The sequence below is a fragment of the Capronia epimyces genome, assembly GCF_000585565.1.
Source record: "Capronia epimyces CBS 606.96 chromosome Unknown aczIQ-supercont1.7, whole genome shotgun sequence".
NCBI lineage: Eukaryota > Fungi > Ascomycota > Eurotiomycetes > Chaetothyriales > Herpotrichiellaceae > Capronia > Capronia epimyces.
This window is the reverse complement of record NW_006912910.1, coordinates 1,357,974-1,383,296: the sequence shown is the minus strand read 5'-3', so window position 1 is coordinate 1,383,296 and position 25,323 is coordinate 1,357,974. Positions and strand designations below refer to the sequence as shown.

The 25,323-nt window shown below is 53.5% G+C and overlaps 9 protein-coding genes across 9 annotated transcripts; 5 read left to right on the top strand and 4 right to left on the bottom strand.

Annotated features, from left to right (window-relative positions):
* Window positions 1-498: 498 nt before the first annotated feature.
* A1O3_08289 (uncharacterized protein) lies at window positions 499-1,146 on the top strand (the record flags this gene model as incomplete). Its single annotated transcript, XM_007738387.1, has 1 exon — window positions 499-1,146. The coding sequence occupies one exon, from the start codon at window positions 499-501 to the stop codon at window positions 1,144-1,146; it is 648 nt and encodes a 215-aa protein (XP_007736577.1).
* Window positions 1,147-1,748: 602 nt separating this feature from the next.
* A1O3_08288 (eukaryotic translation initiation factor 3 subunit F) lies at window positions 1,749-2,833 on the bottom strand (the record flags this gene model as incomplete). Its single annotated transcript, XM_007738386.1, has 2 exons — window positions 1,749-2,684; window positions 2,735-2,833. 2 exons carry the CDS (start codon window positions 2,831-2,833, stop codon window positions 1,749-1,751), a joined length of 1,035 nt encoding a protein of 344 aa, XP_007736576.1.
* Window positions 2,834-3,200: 367 nt separating this feature from the next.
* On the top strand, window positions 3,201-5,444 carry A1O3_08287 (uncharacterized protein; the record flags this gene model as incomplete). The annotated part of the gene is made up of 3 exons (XM_007738385.1): window positions 3,201-3,434; window positions 3,523-3,608; window positions 3,671-5,444. The coding sequence occupies 3 exons, from the start codon at window positions 3,201-3,203 to the stop codon at window positions 5,442-5,444; spliced, it is 2,094 nt and encodes a 697-aa protein (XP_007736575.1).
* A 331-nt stretch (window positions 5,445-5,775) lies between these two features.
* On the bottom strand, window positions 5,776-7,754 carry A1O3_08286 (ATP-dependent RNA helicase sub2; the record flags this gene model as incomplete). The annotated part of the gene is made up of 4 exons (XM_007738384.1): window positions 5,776-6,082; window positions 6,133-6,493; window positions 6,550-6,960; window positions 7,508-7,754. 4 exons carry the CDS (start codon window positions 7,752-7,754, stop codon window positions 5,776-5,778), a joined length of 1,326 nt encoding a protein of 441 aa, XP_007736574.1.
* Window positions 7,755-8,518: 764 nt separating this feature from the next.
* A1O3_08285 (uncharacterized protein) lies at window positions 8,519-9,001 on the top strand (the record flags this gene model as incomplete). Its single annotated transcript, XM_007738383.1, has 1 exon — window positions 8,519-9,001. A coding segment is annotated over one exon (483 nt), but the record flags the coding sequence as incomplete, so codon positions are not given.
* A 530-nt stretch (window positions 9,002-9,531) lies between these two features.
* Window positions 9,532-10,137, bottom strand: A1O3_08284 (uncharacterized protein; the record flags this gene model as incomplete). The annotated part of the gene is made up of 2 exons (XM_007738382.1): window positions 9,532-9,786; window positions 9,850-10,137. 2 exons carry the CDS (start codon window positions 10,135-10,137, stop codon window positions 9,532-9,534), a joined length of 543 nt encoding a protein of 180 aa, XP_007736572.1.
* A 1,807-nt stretch (window positions 10,138-11,944) lies between these two features.
* Window positions 11,945-12,889, top strand: A1O3_08283 (uncharacterized protein; the record flags this gene model as incomplete). The annotated part of the gene is made up of 1 exon (XM_007738381.1): window positions 11,945-12,889. One exon carries the CDS (start codon window positions 11,945-11,947, stop codon window positions 12,887-12,889), a length of 945 nt encoding a protein of 314 aa, XP_007736571.1.
* A 633-nt stretch (window positions 12,890-13,522) lies between these two features.
* On the bottom strand, window positions 13,523-15,935 carry A1O3_08282 (NEK protein kinase; the record flags this gene model as incomplete). The annotated part of the gene is made up of 3 exons (XM_007738380.1): window positions 13,523-15,727; window positions 15,783-15,835; window positions 15,884-15,935. 3 exons carry the CDS (start codon window positions 15,933-15,935, stop codon window positions 13,523-13,525), a joined length of 2,310 nt encoding a protein of 769 aa, XP_007736570.1.
* Window positions 15,936-23,976: 8,041 nt separating this feature from the next.
* A1O3_08281 (uncharacterized protein) lies at window positions 23,977-25,020 on the top strand (the record flags this gene model as incomplete). The annotated part of the gene is made up of 2 exons (XM_007738379.1): window positions 23,977-24,148; window positions 24,212-25,020. 2 exons carry the CDS (start codon window positions 23,977-23,979, stop codon window positions 25,018-25,020), a joined length of 981 nt encoding a protein of 326 aa, XP_007736569.1.
* Window positions 25,021-25,323: the final 303 nt, after the last annotated feature.

The following is a 25,323-nucleotide window of genomic DNA, read 5'->3' as shown; positions in this document are numbered from 1 at the left end:
CCAATACTTTTGTCCCGTGCACAGCAGTGGGCAGTAGACGGATCCGCCGATGAAGCAAAGACCGGCCTGATCGACTTGAGTGCTGGCAGAACTCAGAATTGCGAGGTTGAAACATACGGCATACGTAGTAACAGTAGAGGCAGAAACAATTAGCAACGATAACGGCACTAGAGAGGCTAAGGCCTCTAGCGGCGGCACTAGTAAATAGGATATACCTCTCCGTACTAATTGCTACCACTATTACCTATGATCACAGTTCGGATACTCTATATGGAATACCATTCTTCATCTCTCTGGCATAGCGACACCTGCGTTCCTGGGCACGCAGTACTAAATATCCAGGGCTTTACCAGTTGAACCTTACTCTTTAGCTTGATGAACGTGCCCAACACGTCACTGGTTAGATAGCCATCGCAGCCGACGTGGGAGCCGGCTCTCATCGTCCAACTCTACCTGACCTCGAATTCCAACCCACAGCATCTTATCGCATTCTTCAACATGGAGCCTCGAGCCCGCGCAGGCCGGCACAAAGGCAATCTGAACTTCGGTCCTGAACTGTCGGCGCTGCTGTATGCGTACGGCGCACCTACACACCCTGACATTCTGAAACCGCTCGGCCCTTCGTCACGACAATACCTCTCGGCGCCTCCAACTCCCAACACCACCAATCCGCCCACATCATTCAGCCAGCCCTTCCCCGAGACTTTGCGAGTGCTGGACGAGATCCTGACCGACTTCATCATCGAGACGTGCCACAATGCCGTCAGCGTCGCCACGTACAGCGGACGCGCAAAACTCAAGCTGTCGGACTTTGAATTCGTGCTACGTCGCGATAGCATCAAGCTCGGCCGTGTGCAAGAGATGTTCAAGAAGAAGCGCGACATAGACAACAAGAAGAAACTGTTCGACACGAACGAAGGCCGTGAGGGCACCAAATTGGCTGTCGGCGATCTCGTCAATCTCGGCGAGGTCGTCGGTGAAGAGGGAACCGGTAAAGGAAAAGGCAGAGGCAGAGGCAGGAGGAAGAAGAGGGATAGGGACGACGCCGGTGATGTCGCGGGCCCCGGTCAAGCCGGTGGAGAGAATGGCGCGGATGATGATTTGGATGAGAGGGCGAGCAAGAGACCCAGGAGCGAAGTCGGTTGACGAGACACGCCTTCACACCGAAGAGTGTCAGTTACATCATGATCGAAGCGAGACTTGACATCGAAGAGGCTATTCATCTTCACGATCAACGCACAACGCACAGCGATACAGGCCCACAACAGCGCCTTTCGGGTGGTGTACGTGATGCCGAAAGATTCCACTGGGCGCGAAACGGAGGCCACGCCAATCCCGGAACAGAGCGTATTCCAGCTTGAATTCAGCTATGCTATTCAGCTTCAGCTAGTAGAAGCATCCCAAAGGTTGCCACGATTTCGTGGACAAGACATCGTTCCCTAACTCATCGTTGTCCGATTGTCTGTCTAGGCCTGGGCAGGTCATCTTAACATTGGGCCGTGAATAATCTCTGCTCTATTTCACAGAAACGACGGAGTGCGACCATCTTGCATCCTCGAGTTGGAACACGCTGATAGCGCGTCCTGGATGCTGGCTCATGTGCACCCTTTTGCGGCCTTGAAACGCCGTAGCTTTGCTTTTACCTCTGATAGACATTGCCGTGCCTTGCGAGGCAAAACAGAGGACTCATCATGCCAATCCACAGCAGGGAACTGCAAATGACCCGAAATGCTCTTTTCCCACATCAATCACAAATTCGCTAATGACAAACTCTCTGCTCGGTTTTGCCTGGTCTGCCCGCCTTGCCTGTTCTGTCTGCGTCCGTCCTTTTCTGTCGAAGCTGCGCCCGACGCTTCGCCACCACCCATTGTGAGTTGCGCCGTTGCTAGTCTGTTGGACAAATCCATCTGTGTGCGAATCATGTTGGCGAGATATGACACGGTCAAGACGTCTTGGATGTGGTTGTTGAAATCCTTCTCAATGTCCGCAGGGTCAACCTTGGGCGCCAATGCCAGGGTGTTTAGAAGGAACTGTCCTAATGCCGTTGAGGGCTCTGTCTCCTCTTCAACCACATTCTCCACGTACTTGGAGACTCGGTCCAACAAGCCGAGAGTATCTTCCAACGATCGCTCCAAGTCTTCGATTTCCGTAAGAATTGTCGCCGTTCGGTTGTCCTGCACTTTTGCATTCTCAAGGCCTTGAAGACCAGCGCGATCGGACTCGCTATAGTTGACCGTGTAAGGAATGGGAATGAACGCAGCAGAATCTGCGGCTCGTTCCGGGCTCACGCCGACGGAGGCCGAAATGTACGTCCTAACCTCAATATCTTTGCCGGGCTCGGATGACACTGTGACATGGATTGCTGGGTACGGATAGGTACCTTCACCCTGGCTGCTGTAATGGTTTTGGATCAAAGCCGAAAATGTATTCAATTCCGAACTGGTCGCGTACCAGCCCACCAAGACCTCCTTGGGGTTGGCTCGAAGATGTAGTGCCAGCATTGCCTTTTGATACTCCATGTCCACCTCAACCTGGTCTGTAGTCTCGGTGTGGCTGACTGCGAAAGAGGAGTGGACAACGATCTGCGACTCGTCGGCGTCCGAACGAGTTCCGAGCAGGGTCCCGATGACTCGCTGTTGATCGAGGGGTCGCCGGGTGCAGTGATCGAGAACTGAGAAAAGGGCCTTGTTCTGTAAGCATGTTGCCAGGATTGTAAGGCTTCTTTCTTACTCACTTGAGGTTGTATCACAACACGAAGAGGAGCAATGGTTGGTTGTGCGCCCACCGCAGGAAGGGGACGTCCGAGGTGGATGAATCCATCTTGCTCAGCCATGCTGGGTAGACTGGTGCCGCTGTCAACGGTGATGGTATTACTAGGACGGCAGCCTCTTCTCTTCGTATGTGGGTATGTGGGAGGGGAGTTGCTGCGGGTTGAGGCTTGCGTTGTTGGTTCACCTTGTTTCGCTTTTAGTGAAATTCTCGTGTCGTGCATAGTGTGGGCATGGTGTGGGCGGCGGAGAAGAGCCGACGCACGTGATGCACGTGATCTTTATCTAATCTAATCTCGGCCTCGTCAGTGGCGGTGGCATTTAGATATGTCGCGATTTCGTCCAACGCCTGGCCTGAAAGATCTTGTCTCCCCTGTTTTCTCTGTGGATATTCGCGACACCAGTCATTTGTTGTCCTCTCGTTCCGGGATCATGAGTGCAAATGGAGTGCTCCGTAAAGATCAACTCGAACGCAGTCTCCATGACGAGAAGAGGCTGATCGAGGAGGGAGTGCTCAAGGAAGACAATCCTCTAGACTTCAGCGAGAATTTCCAGAAACTATGCGCCGCCTGCAGACGTGGAGACCTGAAAGTCTGCCAGGAAATGATACAGGAAGGGACGAACATTAATGCCAAAGATCAATATGACTATACCCCTCTCATTCTAGTAAGCCTTCACTTCCTCAAGAGCAATTCTTCCACCATTGCCACCTGCCCTTTCTCCGTTGGCGAACGAGTCACTCACGGCTGAGAAGGCTAGCCTATGTGGACATTATGAAGTCGTCCAACTGCTCTTAGAGTCCGGAGCGTTGTGTGAAAGAGACACGTTCCAAGGCGAGAGGTGTGTCCAACTTGCTGGAGCTCTCTCCCCCCCATGCTCCCATGCTAAATGATCTACAACAGATGTCTTTATAATGCCTTGAACGACCGGATACGTAACTTGTTATTATCTTACGACTACTCAAAATCTACAGACCCCCTGCAGCCTTTGGCGTCTCACTTGGTGTCGTTGCTGACTAGAGAGCATCCTAAGACTTCAGACATCACGGTTCTCACCGCCACTGAATCGTTCCACCTACATAAATTCATCCTTTCTGCGCGCTCGCCCTATTTTGCGAGAAAACTCGCTGCTGCTCCAGAGACGACTTCCTGGAAACTGCCGCCTACCATCCCTCCGCAGTCTTTTGCAATCGCACTCAAACATCTATATCTTGGGGAACTACCAAGAGAACCTGGAGGTGGACCAGGCACCGGCTTCACAGACTCCGACATCCTTGCCGGTGTTGATCGGATAAGCAAGCACCTTGAGATTCAGAGTCTGTCTCACCTGATTTTCGAAAGTGACGACCGCCGTCTAGCAAGGCAGCGGCGACAGGACGAAGTTGAGAAGGGTCGCAATCAATTGGAGCTCTGGTTCCGGGAGAATGTCGTCAAATACGCCGTGGAGACGGATTCTTCTAGGGCAGACGACATCAAATGGGATCGAGACAATGGCATTTTTGCGGATGTTCTTCTCCGCGCCGACGCCGACGAAGATGACCGCATAGACGAGGGTGGAGATGCCACTGGAAGTGTGCAACGCCAACGAGACTCCTCGCAGGAGACCATGTTGCGGTCTCGTACTAATGCCCTCGGAATCCCACTGGAACGGCCTTCACCTTCACCCTCGCCGTCTCACACGTCCCGGTCGCGTTCGCCATCTCGGTCGCGGAAACCGCGCAGGACCAAGATCTACCCGTGCCACAAAGCCATGCTCATCCGCTCCGAGTTCTTTATGACTATGTTTGAATCCTCCTTCCGCGAAGCCCAGGAGACGCCTCACCTCCAAATCGTACCGATCGACTGCTCGCCCGAGGTTCTCGAAATCATCCTGACGTTCCTGTACACGGAGAAGACAGACTTCGGGCTCGACATCGCGGTCGACGTCCTCTTTGCCGCGGATATGTTGTTCCTGGAAAAGCTCAAGGCCAAGGCAGGCGTGGTTATCTCTACGCTCGGTAATGGCACGGCGACCGCCATGCCGTCGGAAGCCGAGCCTGCCCGCGAGGATGTTGACATGGACGTCTACGAGATTCTTCGCGCCGCGTGGCTGACCAGGGTGCAACGCCTCGAAGAGTTCGCGGCCCGCTACATGGCCTACCGCCTCGAATCATACATTGACGACCCGGAATTCGCCGAACTGGTCAACGAGTCGGCTAACCGTATCAACGCGCGCCAGGAGACCGACACGATCGAGCTACTCGATGACATCCGCTATTACCTGTCCGAACGCTTCAGGCTGCGCTTCGAGGACTCTGGTCTTGAGGATGTTATGGACGAGGAGCTAGCTGTCGCACAGGAACAGGAACAGGAACAGGCACCCACCCTCTCTGCCGAACATGCACGAGGGGAAGGAATGGTGAGCGTTGCGGAACCTGACATCGCCAGCACTTGGAAGTCCAGCGACCATCGCGACGGCGAGCAGGAGCTCCAGGCCCAGGTGGTGGAGGACGAGGGTGTTGACTTGACGATGCCCGAACCCGCCGCCATTCCAACCGACGCGCTTCTGCAATCCGGTGCCGTGCGGACGTTGGATGGAGAACTCGCAGGCGATGAGTTTGCTGCAGATGCCGTGAATTACCAGATTCTACTCGGCAAGATCGACGCTCTCCTCGAAAGGCTGAAGCTCGACGCCTAAGTAGTCAGGTTGCCGGGCGGGAAAGAGCCTAAGGCTGCCTGCCCCTTGGAGGACCATACAAAGCATACAAAGCACGTAGTAACACAGCATTAGCGACTAGACCTATCAAGAAGACTACCAGCACAATCTACTATGACATTTCCTGCCCACAAACTACCCAGTAGCTAGGTAGGCTAGCTAACCCAGTAGTGGAGGCTATTCTGCCGGAATAATCAATCTTCCCATTTTCATTCCCCCCATTCCCCTCCCAGCCCAGTATTGCTGTTGTCACATGTAATTCCTTCGAACGGAAAAAGGCTCCCAAATGAGTATCTGGAAATCATTCGGTCCTCTAAGAAGCCATGTAAGTGCTCGAGTCCACGCCGCCTTCTGGGTATTCCGGAACTTTGGCGTCGAATCTTCGCTCGATCTCCTTCAGCACAGCTTCGTCTTGCTCGTTGCTGACGAAAGAGATGCTCAGACCCTTCGTGCCGAAACGGCCAGCACGACCCACGCGGTGAAGATATGAATCAGCGTCTGCCGGCAGATCGTAGTTGATGGCGAGGTTGATACGCTCGATGTCGATACCACGGCCAAATACATCTGTAGCCACACAGATCCGTTTGTTGAATTCCTTGAACTCTTTGTATCGCTTGATCCTAAAAGGTCGTCAGTACCAGCAGCTAGGTGGCTATTGTGATACACATACCGCTCTTCCTGGCTGATCCCAGAGTGCACTGCAATGCTAGGGAAGTTGCATTCACGCAGTAGCTTGTCGAGCTCGGTGGCACGCAAAGTGCTCTTGACGAAGATGATGACCTGGTTGAACTCGAGGCTGTCAAGCAGCTCGTTCAGCTTTCGGTTCTTTTCGCCTTCGCTTAGCCGGATAGAATATTGTTGGAGACCGTGGAGGGTGAGCTTGGTCTCGTCGTCAACGAAGACTTCCAGAGGGTTTCTCATGAATTTTCGGCAAATCGGTCGAATCTCGGCAGGCAGGGTAGCGCTGAACATCATCACTTGTTTCTCGGTAGGAGTCGCTCGGAAGATCTCCTGGACGTCGCGACGCATGTCTAGAGCAATGTTGTTAGAGAGTTCTTGATTGATTAATAGACGATGAAGGCCATACCGATCTGATCAAGCATCTTGTCACATTCGTCGAGGACAAATGCCTTCACATTGCGTAAAGATAGAACCTTGTCGCGGACAAGGGCGTTGAGTCGGCCCGGAGTTCCAACTATGATGTTAGGGAATGTCTCCTTGTTCTTGAGAAGCTCGATATCCTTCTGAATAGGAGTGCCGCCATAGAAGACCGCTGTTTTGACGTCCGGGAGGTACTTGCTGAATCTTGCGTATTCGTTCTTGATTTGATATGCCAGCTCTCGGGTGTGGCACATAACCAACACGGAGCATTCGCCAGGGACTGGTTCCAGCTGGTGCAAGGTGGTCAAGACAAAGACGGCTGTTTTACCGAGACCGGACTTGGCTTGACAAAGAATATCGACGCTGAGAAGAGCTTGAGGGATACACTTTTGTTGGACTGTAGGAAGTGTTGATGTTAGAGTGGTTCGCCAATAAATGTGAAGACGACGAAAAAGCATCGCAGATCGGTCCGTCCATCTCCGCAAGTTCAGCGCTACAATGCCCGCCTCTTTCGCTTCAAGCCCGCCAAATAATGGTGTAGTTGAAGGACAACCAGAAGCCGTATCCCAGGCTACCATTGCCATTCGAGTGTTACTTCGAAGGCACAGGCACGACCTGAACAACCAAGGCCATACTGAGCGACAGCAATTTTCAGCTTGTCAATTCATAGCCAAGAAATATGACCAGGCTCCGAAGCGGGCAATGTCTCGCGTCTGATTCTGGAGCTTGGGCCTCTTGTGATTTCCCAAACACCAACCATCTCGGGCTTGGGTGGTTACCGCACATCACTTTTCGACCAGAGGATCTCGGCACTCGTTTGCGTGTAGCTCTTGGAATTGCGAAACATCTTCTTCAAAGCCAATTTTTCTTATCTTGGAGATGGACGGACTCTCGCAGAAGGAAGAACGTGGAGGGATTCTTGCTTGTAGGAATGGATGACTAACCCTCCGAAGGATGTTCGAAACCGCAGTCGGTGATAGCTCGTAGCAGCTCGCCCTTGAGCAAGAAATCTCTGAATCCGGTGGAATGGATGCCGACATAGCTGCCTTTACCCTTGTCTGCTGCCTTTCCGCCAGTGACTGTCAAGTCGCCCTTCTTTGCAGCTCCATTTGTCGCGCCGGCGGCGGCGGGGGCTTCGGTTGCTTGAAGCTCCTCGTCAGAGTAGTCGATGAGATCTTCTTCAGCAGACATGGTTAATAGACTGGTGGTCTTGACGGAGGTGCTGCCAAAGGAACGACGTAGGCTCTGCGGAAGGCTGAAAACAACGATGTCGCAGGTGACGGATCAGGTCGCGGCCAATGACCCCGATCTCGAGTGCAAATAACACAAATAGGAAGAGTTCAGGTGGACAGGTTGGTGGTAACCAGGAATGAGAAGCAGAGAAGATGAATTGGGGCGGATGAACGTGAGTGATGCCTGCGACGAGGAAGTTGTTTTCGAAGAGGCAACGTTTGCAGCACCAGCCTAGGCGCATTAGGTAACGCTAGCCCAAATAAGGATTAGCCGAACATATTCCTTGGCAAACCTGCGCCATGCGTTTGGAGGGATCGATGCAGCAACATCTCATACTCACGTTAATTGATTCTACTTATTCCTATTTCTTTAGGCGCCGGCATCGCGCCAGGGTGTTTTTTTTTTTTTGGACGAGAGTGCAGATATAGTCAAAACACGGGATTGAAAAGACGGAAGAAGGAGGAAGGAAGAAGGACCAAAATACGTCCGACCGACCGAGTGCCTGGATTGATGCGTAAGCCGCTTTGTGCGTCGCCGTACTCTTACTTCTGACTACAGATACCTGCCTGCACACAACCAGTCCTAGACTTTGTATCCCTGGCATTGTAGGTACCTAGTCATCCACTACCTAGGTACCGTGGTCTCAAGTCTTCCATGGACGTCAGAATGTGAACTTCAGACATAAAGCGGGCAGGAGACAGAGGATGCTCTTTTGAGGGCACATGGCCAAATCAAAGTCCTCCAAGGGAGACGGCCCGCAGATTCCCAACAAACACCTTCACTCAAGAATTTCTTTTCTTCATCAGGCGGCCGCACACTTGGTCATCGCGGGAAACAGCGGGTCAGCGACAAGTAGTTCCGAGACATCTGCTTCTCGGGCTTTCCTCTCAAGAAGCCCCAACACTCAAAATGCGTCTGAAGCGAGCCGGCTTTTAAATCACAGCCTGGGAGTGTCCCGAAAATTGCGAATCCGGCTCGCCTCCGACATGAAACATTCGATTTGCAAGCGCTGCGACTCCCTTCTCCTGCCTGGACGAACCAGCACTGAACTCGTCGTAAATCAAAGCAAGAACGGCCGGAAGCCGTGGGCGGATGTATTTGAGATTCGATGCATCAAATGCGGGACTATCAAACGCTTCCCGGTTGGAGTGGCAAGAGGGGAGAAAGGGCAAGAAAAGCCCGCTTCGCTCGGAGCAGTGGAGAAAGACGGTCACTTCGTTCAAGGATAGGTTCCGGGCACCTAGTCAATATAGCTCCAAGACCATTGACAAGTATCTTTGTCCAAAACATGAATCATCTCCAGCGTGAGCTACCACAGTTCTAGCAGGGTCAACACACATGCCTTGCTCCTCGAACATCTGGGAGATCGAAGAACAAGCCCAGCCATCATTATCGTCCTCCCAGCGTTAAAGAGGATTTAGACCAACATTTTTCCGCGCGAAAATCTCTCCTCCCCCGTTCGGTACTCGTACAGTGGTAACACATAATATCGTAAGCCAATGTCCAGCCGTGAGGCTCCCGTCTCTGCATTCGCCGTCCAGATACTATCGAGAAAAGAAAAGGCAAATGCCACGGCCGCTGATACAGTGACAAGCCCAGAGCTCCAAGCCTGCTGAAGATGGTCGAATACAATTGTCCATCCGCGTCACTCATCATCATCGTTCCTCGTTCCTGGTTCGTCTGTGCAAACGTGGGTTTCGTAAAGGGTGCAAATCATCGCCATTTCATCGGCACTTCATCGCCTCGGGCGGGCTCCAGCCACGTGGGGGCTCGGACGACTCCGTTCCAGCCGCTCACTCACCTGGTCGACGTTATTCCTCAGCTGCTTGACCTTGTCCCTGATTTTCTTGATCTTCTCAAAGTCCTGCTCGAGGGTGTCGATGTCCCGTAATATGCGTCGCATTCTGGTGATCTGGGCGTCTGCATCATGCATGGCGCTGGTGGCTCGACTGCTCTGAGTTTGCACGGATTGTTCGGTAGCTTCTTCAAGCTATGCGACAACCAGTTAGTCCTCCACCAAAAAGATGATCAAGAGCCGGTCTGGCAGGCTTACTTCTCCAATGCGGCGCTGGATGGACCTCATCAGATTATCCAGGTGCAAATACAAGTTTTGCAGACTGTGCGGATCTAGTATAATCCGACCAGTCACCCCCTGACTGCTGGCGGCGCTGGCGGCACGAGAACTAGGCTGAGACTGTCGGCTGGTGCCGCGGCCGCGGTCGGGCATGCCGCCGCCGTGATGGCTTCGCTGGGCCAGGATCTGTTGCTGTTGTCGGAAGAGAAGTAACTCGGATTGAGTCAGGCCCAAAACAGAGTCGGCGACTGACTGAGGCGCGGACATGGACGTCCGAATAGGACTGGGAGAACGGTGGCCAATCTAGGCGTTGAGGCAGGTGGCTTTCGACAGGTACCCGTAGTGATCAAACACAACATAGCAGTTCTGCGAGCTGATAGGTGTGCGAGAAGCCGTCAAGAGTCGTGCAAGAGACACCAGACAGCGACCTGGCTGCGAGATATGGCAGTTTGGATGAGCCTGGTCATTGTAGCTTGACGTATCAACGGGCGCCTCCCAACGACAGAGCAGAGCCTCGGTTTGACGAAGCGCTCGCGATGTATCTCTCTCCCTCTCTCTCTCTCTCTCTCTCAAACAGGGGAACGCTGGATTTTGTGCACTTCACGGGAGCCCGGCGGTTGTGCCTCTGCACGACGAGCAAGCGGAGTCGAGAGTGGCCTCAGGCCAAAGAGGGGTAGGACGACGAGCGGCACACTGGCAGGAGGTTGACGAGGACCGGACGAGGGAGCCGATGCTGGCCACGGAATCGGAATCGGGAGCAGGGACCGAGACCGTGGGAACTGTTTCATCGTCTGCGACAATGATCAGGAAGAAACAACGAGCACGAAGGTGAAAAATAGAGGAGGAGCCTTAGGGGCGATGAGCGCGGCTACTGTCGTCAAAAGTAGAAATGCGGCGTCTGGTCTCAACCCTACCCTAGTCCCTGACTACGCTTCCTACCCACTACTGCTATGCACAGCGGGTGCTACGACTTGCTGAACACTGCTTGGAACAGTGCGGGTGGACTGTCGATGTGACAAAGAGACTGATGAAGTAGTGGGAGGGCTGGAGTGGCTTCCGCCTGCGCCTCTGGGCTGCGCTTTGACGGGGCCTTGGACATGGGACGGGTTGGGTACGGGGTAGTAGTATACGAATAGGCTTGTAGGGAGCAGATCAGCCTGCGAAGGTGCAGGCAAACAAGAACTGGGGCTTGGGAGGCTGGCTGTTGATTGATCGAAAGGGCTGAAGAGGGTGTGCGACCGAAGAGGGTGTCAGGTATTTGACCATTCCCTGCGCTGGCTTCGTCCAGCAGCCTCGCGTCTTCTTGCACCAGTTTGCCTGGACGAGCCTTCACCTGCGGTGTGCCCTTCGCTGCATCCATTCATCGGTGCATACTCAATGCACTTCAAAAGCTGTGTAGCACGCTCCCTCCCCGTCTGTTTGGTCCGAACTCGGTTCACGCCCACGCCTGGATCCGTTCATGCAGGAGTAGCCCTACGAAGCATCCAGACACATTCCTCTCTCAGCTTTGGATGTGGCGCTACTGCAGCCCTCGCATGTTTTTGGTGCTCACCCTGCAGCCGCCATCCTGGAAGATTGCCATTGGCATTTGCGCCCTCCTGACCGGTGAGACCCAAGCTCTCATGATGGCAGCTTGGATACCTTATGTACCAGCGAGCCGCTGCCAATCAAAATCTCTAGCCTGCCTTGCAGTAGCAGTGATCTATCACCTAGGCACGGATATATAGTCTGAGTGGCTGAGAAAGACATTTTACCCCGGTAGAGCTAGAGGCTGCTAAACCGCCAATTAATTCCGGCACGCACCCTATGACCTCACCAGAGCAGATCTTCGATTCTTTTTTGTTATATGATTCCTGATTTTAGGGATCGGAGTTGGCTAATTACTCGTACATGTAATTGATGAGAAAGCACTACCCTGTACCCTGACATTAAACCTACGCCTACACAGAAACAACCACCGTCCATTTGACTGATGCCTTGACGCCAGCCGCTATACTCCCGACCCAACGTCAGTTATCACCAGCAGCCCTTCATCTATCTACCTTTACCACATTTGCGAGTTGGATAGTACGTTATGGCGAAGGATAAAGAACGAGCAGTCAACCCTGCGCAACAGCAGCGCAAGCTGGAAAAGGCGAAACAGCTCAAGAAAAGCCGAGCGGAACTGCAAGCGAGGCGCAACGAGAAATTGGCGCGGAGGAATCCTGAGCGCCTCCAACGCCAAATTGACGACCTCAAAGCCCTCGAGACGTCCGGCGACATCAAGCCTCGCGAAAAAGCCATCCTAGAGGATCTCGAACGAGACCTAAGAGCCGTCCGCAAAGCCAGAGAAGCATTAGGGGACAAGGCACCCAGTTTTGCTGGGCAACAGCGAAGAAGAGACGGAGACAATAGCAACATCTTGGGCAAGCGGCGGCATGACGGTGAGCGCAAAAGCTGGCAAGCTCGAGAACAATCTCCGGGGAGCGACACCGATGAGTCCGTTCGAAAGATACCTATGCCAGAAGATACACCGCCCCCGGTGCCACGGGAGTTCAGACGGGACTACCGGCGTGTTGACGACGCACAAGAAAGCATGAGCCATCAGATACCTGCCAAACCTGCTCCGGTACCGAAGACCACATACGAGAGCGCTCCACAAATACGAGATCTACGGAGAGAAGTCGTTGGTCGGTTCGTCCCAGCCGTGGTGCGCAGGAAGCAGGAAGCTGCCAAAGGAGGCGGCTTTGGCCATCTAGTAGAGCCGGAAGAGATGGATCGGTTGGAGGCCGAGGGGTATGCGCGGGCAGATGGAGAAACACAAATGGGCTCGGGCACAGAGCATGCTACGGAAAACGACCATGCAAGGCTGGCTGAGGAAGAAGAGCGGTTTCGTAGGGAGTTGGCCATGCAAGCTCCGGACGAGGGGGCCTCCCAAGGAAGAAATGGTCACGGAGACGCTCTGCAAGACATGCCTGAAGCAGCGCCGATCCCGCACAGGCATGTCGAGGTCGAAGAAGTCGAAGATGAAGACGCTTAACGGCGTCAAAAACAAAGTGCACTATTGGTATAAGTTGGCCTTCGTCGGGTTACACGTGGTGTTCGGTTTCGTACCGAGTATCTAAGAGCACCGAGTGCTTTCCGACTCTCATACATGTATGTTATGAAGACCTTCGGGGCCTCCCAAGTCCTTATCCTGATGGTCTAAACAATCAAAAGCCTTGGTCAAGTCTCAGTTGAGCACATCCAAATCGAACGATTTTGATCGACAGTGCCCCAATGCCCCGGATCAAGGAACGTTCATTTTGCCTCAGCAGCCCTTTGCCAACCCACGCCTAAACACGAGAGTGCCAATGCGCCCGACTAACCTTCTCGCTCAAGATGCTGCGAGCTTCAATGAATATTCGACCTCTTGACGTGTCCAGGAAAAGAGACCCAACCGAGAGTATCCTCCTCCAGATGGTAGTCTTGATGCGTACAGGCTGTGGCGCCACCTTCAGAAGACTTCAGGACAGTGCATCCATGATATCCAAGGCAAACACGATGCCGGAGTCCTTTCAAGACCGTTGAGCTCCACCGCCACTGACTTGCAGGGTCAGCTGCATATTCACTTGCACACATTAACGCATCAACGCATCAACTCGTCAATTCGTCCTTTCTATCCTGTCATGGTTCATCGCATTCCTCGGACTGTCCTAATGTCTCGTTTTAAGAATGGACTTGGTAAGTCGTCCCCCAGGACGTCAGGATCCCAAACAGGGACCGGAGGGAGGTCCTTTTCCCTCTCTCGCGGGTCTGTGACTGTCTTTGCTTTCGCAGTGAGATTGCTGCAAAGGTCGGCATTCATTGGGCGACCACCAGCCCGAGCTTGAGCCAGCTCTACCAATGTCCGGCCCCCTACCCCATTGCCAGCGACAGCCTCTTTGCTCGCTGCCAGTTTGCCATGGAGTCCGCCACCAGTGGTTGCAACACGCCTCAAGGGGCTAGTGCTTCCATTGTCTGAAACGATATGGTCTCTTAGATCATTGCGACTTGGAATCTTGCTAAGCCGTCTACTGGGGCTTACAGGCTTGACTGTTGTGGGTTTGGAGTCACTCTCAGTAAGGATTCGGGGCAGGCGATTGGTGCCGTTGTTAAGGTTTGCCGATGTGAATCCAGCCCTCACTTGTGCAGCAGTAGCGCTAGAGGGGAACAAGGTTGGCTTTGCGGTCAAATTTTGCATTGTTGCTGTGGTGTTCTGCCTCATCAAGCTGGGTCTATTCTTCAAGGGTAATGGTGCAGCATGTTTGAAAGGATCAGTGCTGAGGACATTTGGCTTTCGTCGAGTGGGACTAGGGAGTGCTGGGAATCCGTCGTCATCTGAGTCTTCGGCAAGCTCGTCGTTGTCACTGTAGTCGGACGAGGATGCACGTTGTGGCTCCCATCGAGCCTTCTGACGTGCTGCTTCAGCGAAAATATTCTTTGCGCTGGCTGCCGTCACTGTGGGGTTGGCCGTAGCCTGTGCTGCGGCATTTCTGCGTGGTGATAACGCCAGAGATGAGATAGACATGGGAGAGGGTTCTGACATGTGAATGTCCATCGGTGAGTCGATGGTAGTTTTGGAACGAGCAAATGGCGTTCTCGCCTTCTTTGCTGGGACACCCTTTCTTGTCGAACTCACTGGAGAGTTGAGCGAAAGGTCAGATAAATCGGTAATGTCGGTGGTGGAAGGAAAATCTTCTTCCCCTGCCGTGTTGACTGAAGAATGAGGATCAAGATTTTCCTTGTTGTAACTCGAACTAGGAGGGTTTGGAATCTCTTTGAGCGCTCTCGTATTCGCGTTGTGGGTTTGCTTCGACAATAGGCGTGCAACACGTTCATCAACCTCGTGTTCAAACTTCTTGCGCAGATTGTCCAATTCCATTTGGACTTGTCGGTCGATCTCCAGTCGTGCCTTCACCTCCCATTCGCGACGGAGTTGAGCATCTATCTCAACTCTCATGGCAGCGCGGTCAGCTTCGAGTGCCGACAGTCTTTCCTCCGCCTGTTTCAATTTGTATTCGGCAGTTTCCTCCCGGGTCTTGAGAGCTTTGCCAATGGTGACCATTTCCTGCTGCCGTCTGGCAATCCAGACGTAAGGAACCCTTAAGAGCGAGATCGTGTCAGGACGATGCATAGGGTTGGTCTTCAGGCAGCTCGCAATGATATTTGCCAGATCTTTCGAGTATACACTCGGTATTGGCTTGAATTCTCCCTTCCTGATGCGCTGCACCAGCTGCAGATGTGAATTTGCATTGAACGGCGGTTCCTTGGTGCAGAGTTCGTACATGATGCACCCTAGCGACCATATATCGGAGTACAAAGTGTATTTTTCCGCAGCGCAGATCTCAGGAGACATGTAGAATGGGGTGCCAACATAGGTGGAGGCAAAGTCGTGAGATTGCATCAATTTGGACAAGCCAAAGTCGCCCAACTTGACAGACTGGTCCTCGCCCAGGAATATGTTCTCGGGTTTGAGGTCTCGGTGCAGTATCATGTTGCATTTGTGCGGAGGCCGAGTTTCCTTCTGTCGAGACAAGTCGCTGCCAGGTTCAGGCGGGTCAACCCCATAGTGGCAGCGATACAACGCGGTTATCAGCTGACTGAATATTCTCCAGATGAACTCTTCCTTTGCATATTCATTCTTTCGCTTGAGCTCTTTGATGACACAGCCGAGATCCCCGCCACCACAGTATTCCATATACAGGTACAGCTCTTGGGTGTGTTTGAGATGTTCGCGATGAAAATAGCCGACAATATTAGGATGCTTGAGGGACGAAAGAATGGAGAATTCGGCATGCAGTTGATCTCGTTCCTTCTGTGACATTTTCAGGTAATTGATCTCTTTGCGGCAGAGGATCTGTTTGATATTCGTCAGTTGAAGCAACTCCGCTTTGTATCTAGCAGAGGCTTACATGACCGTCTCGTTTCCGTCGGACTTTGCGGATGATCCCAAACGCGCCACGGCCTGAGACAATTAGTGAGTGATCTAGTGGAGGAAATGATAGTTGTATACCGATAATCTCTTGGACTTCATACTTGTCATTGTCGGCAAGATCGAGTGCCATCTTGACCAGCTGAGAAGGAGCGTCCGAGTCAATAGGGTAGGCGCAGTCAGGCTTGGTCCTCTGATTGACAGGATAGCATTACCAGAACATGCAAAGAACAAAGCCCTTAGTCAGGAAGTTTGCAGTGGAAGTTTCCATGAACTAGGTGTAATACAAATCTGGAGTTATCTTGCACAGAGGGTGTGACTGCTCGTAATGCCGTGAATAACTGTTGACAAGCCGTCGCTAGGACAACCATGGTTGCAGCACGTGATGCCTTGCACCACCTTACCCTTCCTGTACTGCAGTGCCTCATTGCACAGCCAGATGATCTATAGGCGACTCAAAGCCTGCGGTTACCATTAGCTCGACTATCAGACAATTCGTCATCAGAAGAGAGCATGAGTCTGAACTGACCTTCACACAGTACCTGCGCCTGAAACAGATGTCTGGCGCAGTACCACGTGACTCTGGGCATAGTCACGTGATGCAGCCTATAGTCAGATTGCAGTGAAGGGTGAGCAATGATTGTTCGTGACCGGTTGCAGGTACTCCGTACAGATCTTTTGGCATTCTGATGCCTCCAAAGTCCCACAATTCCAGAAGCCCGAGATTTAGCCTACCGTCTTCGTCTGTCGACCATGGTTAGTACCTTCACTACTGGTTTGGACCAACTCCCGCTATGTGTACAAGGCGCACGACGTCCGTGACTGTCACGGTCTGTGCAGAGCATGGAGTCTGTCAGCTATAAACGGCGAGACACAGAGGGTGTGACAAGGGAGAATAGAATTGATGCATTCACTCTTGCTTATCATGGAGTCACAGATGCAGAAGCTCATTGAAAGGTCAGGCTTGTCACGTGCTGTCTTTTCTTCGTGGGGTTAATCAATACTTCTGATGAACAAGAGATTGGCGACACAAGGTAAACATTAAGCTATCAGTGCAGAAGACTAGCGAAGGAGAATGCCGTTGGAGGATCGGTCTGTGGCCGGAACGAGAGCCAACCACTACAGAGTATGGAATATCCGTACGGATAAACTAGTTAGGTATGTTTGACCTTGGGCTACCTCTTGACTCAAACTCTGAGAGGATGGCTATTCGTCTCATCTAAAGTATATGTAGCTTGCTCCTGCACTAAGTACGTCAAACATGACCCAAGCTGCCCATCTCCAATTCCAGGCACGTTCTGCTTGTACTGTAACCTGCTCACGATTGTGCAGATCCCGCCTAAGGTGGGCTTGCTGCCCTAACCGAGAAGGACCGACGAAAGGCGAGAAGGGGGAATGGCTGAAGCGATACTATATTGGAACATATTACCCGCCTTCAGCTGTGACTGCTGTACGTACTGGGCACTTGATGCCAACTTCCAGTCATGGAAGGTCTGGAAGCATCGGCTAAATCGCAAAGGAAGCGCAAAGGATCAGTCTAGGTGGTGACTCGGCCGTAAGAAGGGAACACCAGGAATGGGACATCCTGCATATACTAGTAATATAGATGATATTATTAAATAACCTAGAATTTGCGCGCTTTCATCCCCGTGGCTAGGCTCGGCTAGCGTATCGTGCGGTAACCTACATAGCTACCTACACATACTCCATACTGTATCCGTACAGCATGATGCACAGGGTCACTGTCACTCGAGATTGGAAGGAAGGTGGTGCACTACGGGATGGAACATGCAGTGCTGCTGAGACAACGTCGGAGGAGGGTGGATCACGCCGCTGTTGGATGATGTGCGGCGCGTGCTGGGCGACCCCGGCAAGCTTTAGTCCTTGAGACTGGGATGATGTGCTGGGATGGCGGCCACGTGGAAGAATCGGCGGGGAACAGGCTTGATGGCCCAGTCGAGGCCGAAAGAGAAGGTGGCAGCAGGCTAGCAGCATGTAGCAGAGACCCAGAACGGCCTCCTGTTAGTGCAAGTCCTAGATTCAGGATGTAACCAGCCAGAGAAGTGCCGAGGCGCACTTCGCTGCGAGGTTGGTTCTGGGTGGTGTGGAAACACTGGTAGGCGAGTACGAGGTGCGTCGATCGAGCATGCCCGAGAGCTGAACATTCAGGAGGCCGTCTGACTCCGAGCGGAGAGTCCGTGAGGGTACCGCCGCCACTAAGAACACATCTCGAGGGATGCCGTGGGATGTATCCGTACGGTGTCCTGTACAGAGTAAATGCTACCTAATCGATGAGCCTTTCTATGGGACTGCTCGCTTCCTGTAAGAGAGACATCATCTGCAGGCCCGTGCCTGTGTGCCCGCATCTGGGCTCCATTCAGCATTCTTGGTGCGTGACTGCCCCGTCCGTGGGAATACATACCATACCGATATGCGCTTGAAAGTCTCGCTCTCCCACCGGCATACGACAAGGTCAGTGCAAACACAGTCGTACACCAGCACCGCCGTGGCTCTTCGTGTTGTGAGATGGCTAGATGGCATCCCGAATCCATCCACCTGCAGATAACTTGATAGCTTGCCCCGCCAGCCCGCCAGCCAGCTCGCTTCAAGAAGAGTCTGCCCCCTGCCCAGTGCGCATGGTGGGGCATCTCTGGGTCTTGATAATGTTGTCGTGGTGAGCCGCCTCGGGCCTGTACAAACTCCACGGGACCGAAGAGTGGCCCTTCACCGGAAATGCGTAGAGTACTCCGTAATCGGCTTCTTCCACCAACACGGGTTCCATCTGTTGCTCAACCTCCCCGTCTGGGATGTGTACGGAGAACGGAGTACCAGTATGTGCATACCTGCTTTGTGCTCACAGGCAAGTTGGAACGTGCCGGCTATCAGTTCGGGAGATCACCGGGCTGTTCCGAGGCCTTTCTCCGTCCTTTTAATCATCCTGAGTCAGTAGTGGTGCAAGTCCGCTAGAGAAGGCCGTCATGTAGACCAGCATTTTCTGACACCGCGAGGTGCCGTGTCTCATGTGGCTTGTTGAGTAGGCTATCTGCCCTCGACGGAGTCCCAGCGCCCGCGAGATCGGACACTGGACAGTGGACACTAGAATATCGGCTGAACTTTTATTCCCCCTGGTGGGGACCTCACTGTACAGTGTACACGCAATCGGAGTTGGTGGGCCGCCTCAGGCCCTGAGCACGCCGCAAGAGAACGCCAAAGCGGTACAAGCAAGTTCCAGACATTTTATGGCTGGCATGCGAGCACAGCAGAGGCATCTGCTGCCCTGGAAAAAAACCTTAGCTTTGGTTGTACTCCGTACATCCCTTGGACTGCCAGCAATTGGTATGTTCATAAAGAGCGTGGCAGCAAGATGCTGGGTTATCGACAGGGAAAATTTCCCAGGACAGCAACCGGAATCGGCTGCATGGCGCTGGTTAGCATACCCGAACAAGTAGTGCATTGCACCACGTGGCTCATCGAGATTTGGGGAAGGATTCAAGCCTAAAAGAGGTGGGATGTCTGTTGGGCTAGGCCAGCCTGCCAGGTGGCGGCCAACTATTGACATCTGTCAAGTTGAACCTTCCCTCCTTTAGGGCATAGAGAAAGGAACCATTACCGCCATTGACCAACAACTGCTCTATGCAGCCCGTTCCAAGAGACGGGACACGGAAGATTGAAGAGGGCCAACCGGACGCCGTCAAGAATATGCACCTAGAGAACAACAGCTGCTCAGGACGGGTGTCCAACTGCGGAACAGTTCTGAGTTCGGCGCCATGTTACCTGAGTGTTGGGTCGGCCCAAGTGGGTTCGTTCCATCCAAGTAGCTCGAGTTGTACTTCGAGTACGCGGTTCAGCCGCAAAAGTCATCCCAACTCTCTGGTTCCTCCGGAGCCACGCAGAAGCTAATTCCGAAAAGAAGGTTCGATAGTGAGGGGCTCCAGCGATCTAGGTATCCGTTGATGCAGTCGCCTCGTGATGGTCAATATTGGTGGTGCTCTGGACATGCCTTAGTGACTACGACGTTATGGGGCCAGCTCCCATGTGGCCAGCGCCCATGTGGCCAGGCTCACGTCTTCTCTTCCGGAATGATCCATATTATGCCCAGAACAGATCCCTGGCCGAAAATGGATGAACCGGCCGTGGCACTGGCACTGGCGCTGGCTGCAGCTGTGCACTGCAGCTGTGCACTGCTCCGGGGTCGACGGTGTCGGGGGTGTGTGTACAGAGTACTCCGTAGTACGGAGTAAATACTCAGAGCATTATTTTGTAGCCAGTGTAGCAACTACCAAAACATCAAACCACCAGTGTAAAGGCGGACTGAACCGCGTGCACCTTTTCATTTCGCTTTTCAGCATGTTTAGCTATGTGTAGTGATCAAGCAGTCGGCGGGACTTCGTAGCGGGAAATCGTCAGGGAAAGTAGATCCAGGACTAGCCATGGCCTTAATCAGGAAGGTCAGCGTCGGTGCCACATGGAAAATCACAAGGACTAACGAGCGGCTAGGCGGGGGAAGGTGATCAAACAGACCATGTGCAACACGATCGACACGACATGCGTGGCTGGCGTCGGCCGGGATCTTGAGGAAGTACGACCCTGGCGTTGATGAGGAAATTTGGCGCCGTTGCTTCGGAACCAGCAGGGGTGTCGAGGATAGTGTGGACTCTGGAGACCGACATCGTGAACAGGGGGGGAGGGGCGGACGCCGGACGGTATCTCAAAGGACATGACCACCAAACAACAACGCCCAGGTCTGGTGGCTCCGTCCCGCTTCTGACGCACACTGATGTAGGAGTCGCGACGTCTGCCTGAGACAGTAATTCGTAGTAGTGCACTGGATACCGAAACTTGGCCTCGATCTGGCTCATGTTTTGCTGCCACAGAGCCGAGAGTACACGTACATTTGAGGGCTAGACGATGCGAGAGTCCCACACATCCAAGGCAGCTGCACAGGGGTATGGAGTGGCAGGTTGGAAGTGAACTACTGACTAGGGGGTGAGTGGCATTCCACCGCTGGGTGAGATCGCTCAGCATGGCGGTAAGCGAGTTCCTTCCTGGAATCTTCCTGCGCATAATCTCCGACGGCCGCTCATTGGGCCCTTGCAGAAGCGACCAAGCCTTAGCGAGTGATCACGTTTCTCACTACATGCACCAACATGTACGTACTACGGGGAGCACCAATTAATGGTCTAGGACTCTAGGTACCTTAGGTACCTAGGTAGCTATAGCTACCTACCTAGTAGTAACGCTCAGGCAGTGGCTACAAAGGGCAGGCCACGGGCTAAAGGCTAAAAAGCTACGGTACGGATACGGCTGCTCTGCTGCTGTACCCACTCGTACACTTGCTTGCAGAGACCTGCCCGCTCTCCCAATGTGCTGCTTGGACACGACGATCGCTCGTTGCAATCAAACGCCAGACGATACAGGGACATTAGCGACCTTAGGTAGATTGAAACGTGGGCGAGGAACAAAAACTGGTGCGAATTGCCGATAGATCTAGGTGCCGCGTTTAGGCATGGCACGGATTACCGCCAGTGCCCCTCAGGTCCTAGGCAGGCAAGCGAGGCGGGGCGAAACTGGCAAACTGGCCCAAGACTTGAATGCTATCCGAATTACAGTAAGCTCGGGCAGAAATTGCGTGCATGATTAAGGGCTGGTCATCAAGACTGCCCCTCCGCCCGGCCCGAAGAAGTCACATAGAAAGACAGACGAAGTTTACAGTGCCCACTGTACTTCAGGTAGGTTAGAGTACGGAGCACCCTGACCGTCGCAGACGCACCTCGTAGGGTGTCTTGCAGTGCGTATAGACCTACCTGGTAGGTACCTGGCAAGAATGTACTACCTACGATAGTACGGTGTACGGTCACCTTGTCTACCTAATAATGTCCCTAGGTAGGTAGGTAGTATGTACTCCGTACCTTAGGGCCTGTGCCCTGGGCCCTGGAGCCTGGGGGGCTAACCTTAGCGGCCTGTTAGGGACTAGGGGCAGCCTTAGCCCCCCTAAGATCCCTAAGGTAGGCTCCCTACACTGGGCCTACAGTGGTTTAAGGTTCCTTCGTCTGCTGCCTATTGGCCACTAGCCACGCCCATAGCCATCACCCATGCATCCGTTGCCCATGATTGACCTACGATTGCCGCCTGATCGCTGATCGCGCTTCGGCAGCCCGGCTAATGCTTACCTTAGACTTCATCCCTTTCCTCATGCCAGGGTTCAGACCTCTTTGACCCCTGCCCATACCACTACCACTACCACTACTCTGGACAGCAGTCGCAGCCGCATCGTCTGGACCTCTCCATTGTACTCAGTGTGGCCACTTAGTCAGTTGCCAGCAGCCTGGTGGCACGCAAATGGCACGAGGGCGTTATTTTGGGGCCTTGCTGCCCATATCTCTCGAGCTCGCTGTGACGTTCCACTCTCGCACACTTCTTCCTCGACTATACATTCCATCCGTTTACTGTCCACCGGATGTCATCGTCAAGAGACTAAACGCACTCCATTCAAACCCCCCAGTGGGCCGGTGGTCCGCTGGCTAAATCTCTCTGGCGCAAAATCTTCGGATCCCATTCTGGGTGTGTCCTCACCCCTCTGCGGTCCTTGTCAGCACCTTTCACACAGTTGCTGGTGGAAGATTGCCATCCGGTCACCGGCCACCGGCCACCAGTCACCAAGGAACCCCCGCCGCTGGCGTTTCCCTGGTTGTCCGTCCTGCTACGTGGATGTTTTGCACCAAGGGTCCGCCAAGCGTTGCAGCCTCCCACCGCGGGCCCCTGTCAATCCATCGCTCGAGCCTACGTCGATTACCAGCAGACGACACATACCTAGGTAGGCGAAAAAAGGTCGGGATCCTGGTCTGGCTTTCCTTTCATGTTGGAGATATCGGGTTTTGTGGTCAAGGGGCCGAGGCTGCCAGGCTCGTGGTATGTCCCTGTGCAGGCGGTGCGGCGGAATAGTTCTCCTCCTCCTCCTCCTCCTCCTCCTCTCTCTCCTTCCACCCCTGACAGCCTGGCAGGATTTTCCCTGGCCAGGGTCCTAGCTTCGAATCCGTCTCGTGGTGCCGCAACCCTAGCCGTCTTGGGCACCTTTCCGATTCGATCCCGGACCCCTCCCCTTCCTGCACGCACCACCCTTGCAAAACACACTGCGACCTCTAACACCACGCACCACGCACATCCACACATTCGGCAACCCACCGACCGGGACATCTTAGGCACTGAGCATTCGCCGCTGTTACTAATAATGACTTAAGTAGGCAAGCCAGAACCAGAACGGTAGACGGTAACGACTGCGCCAAACATACCCACCCAGAATGCGCCTACGTCCTGCTGGCGAAGAACTAAGGGCCTCTCTAACTACCAGACTCTATCATCGCCCAGCGGCCGGATGCTGCCTTTAAACTCATCTCCCGCCCACTTTTGATCTTCCACCAAGCCCTGCAAATCGTCACGCCTTTGCCATCGCCAACCAGGCACCAGTTGACGACAGTCCTTTTGGCCCTCCTCGTGAAAAGCGAACTAGAGTAGTCGAGCCCGCCGTCAGCCGGGCCTTGGCCCCTAACAGAGTCTCCCCCGACTTGTTGTCGACGATCCTTGACGTTCTTTCCACTGCTCGGTTACGGAAGCGCCCTGCGCACGGTGGCCCTCTCCGACCCAAGTAACCTGTCACTGAGAGGATTATCTTCACCGAGCAAATCGTCAAATCCACCGTCAGACAGCCGCGACCCGGCACTCTTTACTGAGCCTGCTACAACTCCTTGCAACGTCACAACCCTGGTTTCCACCAACCCGGCCTCTCCTAGCGTCCTCAGCAAACTACATCTTCTTCCATCTTTTTATTTTCCCCGCCGGCAGATACACTCACCTCGATATTCTACTATAAACCCCTCCTCCCCTTTTGGGCAGACCATTATACTGTAGATCCTTGGGGCTGTTGCTATTCGATCCTACGGGAAGCATCGTTTGACACTTCCTCTAGCGGTACATGCTCTTGCAAGAAGCCTCCTACCCTCAACCCATAACCCTCCCCTGCCCCGTCGCCGGCCTTGGAGCGACCCGGAGAACAGTATCTGGTCGGTTTCTCGTTGGCAGGAGACGAGAAGTCCTCGCAGCTTCCTCATACTTCACCTCAAACAAGGACTCTCTGGTGCGTAATGCAGTAGTCCATCTGACGCCGTTCTGTCTGGGCTATGGCATTGGCGCTGCCTCCAAACTATCATCCGGTTCGAGATTTGCACAGTCCTTTACCCTCGTCGACAATCCTCCTCGCCGCAGTTGCGATGGAGCAGGCGAATCAAATGAGACCGTCACTACCTTCAATTTCCAGTCTCATAGAAGCGGTCACCGAACAGTCCGAGAAAGGTGGGCTTGTCTACCGCCATAGACGGCATTGGAAACATTCGAGGTCCCGGTACTGACAGACAGCAGGAAAAGACCCCTCACCGGTATTTGAGATTCCAAGAAGAATATCCAGCGGCTCACAGGGACATACCACAAGCCCTGATCGGTTAAAGTTTTCTGGCAGCCCTCGACATGGTCCGCCCCCGACGCCAGAACTGCCACCAGCCTCGAGTTTCGATTTTCCGCGGCCGTCGCCAGCCAACCTCTCGCCCAGCGCCGCCCCCGGCCGCAGCAGTTACTATCATTCCGGATCTGCAAGCACAAATCCGGAACTTTACGCACAGCGGCCCTCGGCGTATCCTCCCATCACAGAATCCGGCCCGCCCTATCCCGCTATAGCCGATGTGAATCAATGGTCTTCAGTGCATCCTCCGAGGGCCCATCCCGATATGATGCAACAAGACCACCCTCCAAGGCCTCCCCCGGCGCCTTACGGCGACAATCCGGCAGAAGTGCCTATATACAACGGACTACCTCAGCAACGTCCCCTACCGACCAACTTTCCAGGGCCGGTTGCAGGTCCCGCACTGCCCCCAATCGATCCTCATATAGCCCCTCCATGGCAGCATCATCACTATTATCCTCCGGCAAACCCGCCGGCATATCCTCAGACACAAGAGCGTTACATATGTCCCACGTGTAACAAGCCATTTTCCAGGCCTAGCTCATTGAAAATTCACACCTACTCCCATACCGGCGAGAAACCTTACAAGTGCAAGCACGCTGGGTGCGGGAAATACTTCAGCGTGAGAAGCAACATGAAAAGACATGAAAAAGGATGCCATGGTGGCGAAAGTTCGACTACTACAGGAACCAGTCCAGGAACAACCTAATGATACATTAATGATTACGATCGTCGTCCGAAAAGCCTCTTTTACTGAATTCAACCTACCACCCTAACAGGCGTTGGTTTGCACGACATCTTCTCGGGCGCGACTTCCAGCAATGCGCCCTTGTGTACAGATATCGTGGAGAGGTTCCAAGTTGCACATACAGTTTGGGGGGTGCCGAAGACTTGTATTGAAGCTCCTACATACACCTTTCTGTGCTTTTTTATTTCCATCTCCTTGACGCAGCGACAGTACAAGCTCTTTCAGTGAGCAGTTTTCTTTATATCTGCGTTCTAGCGGCATAAG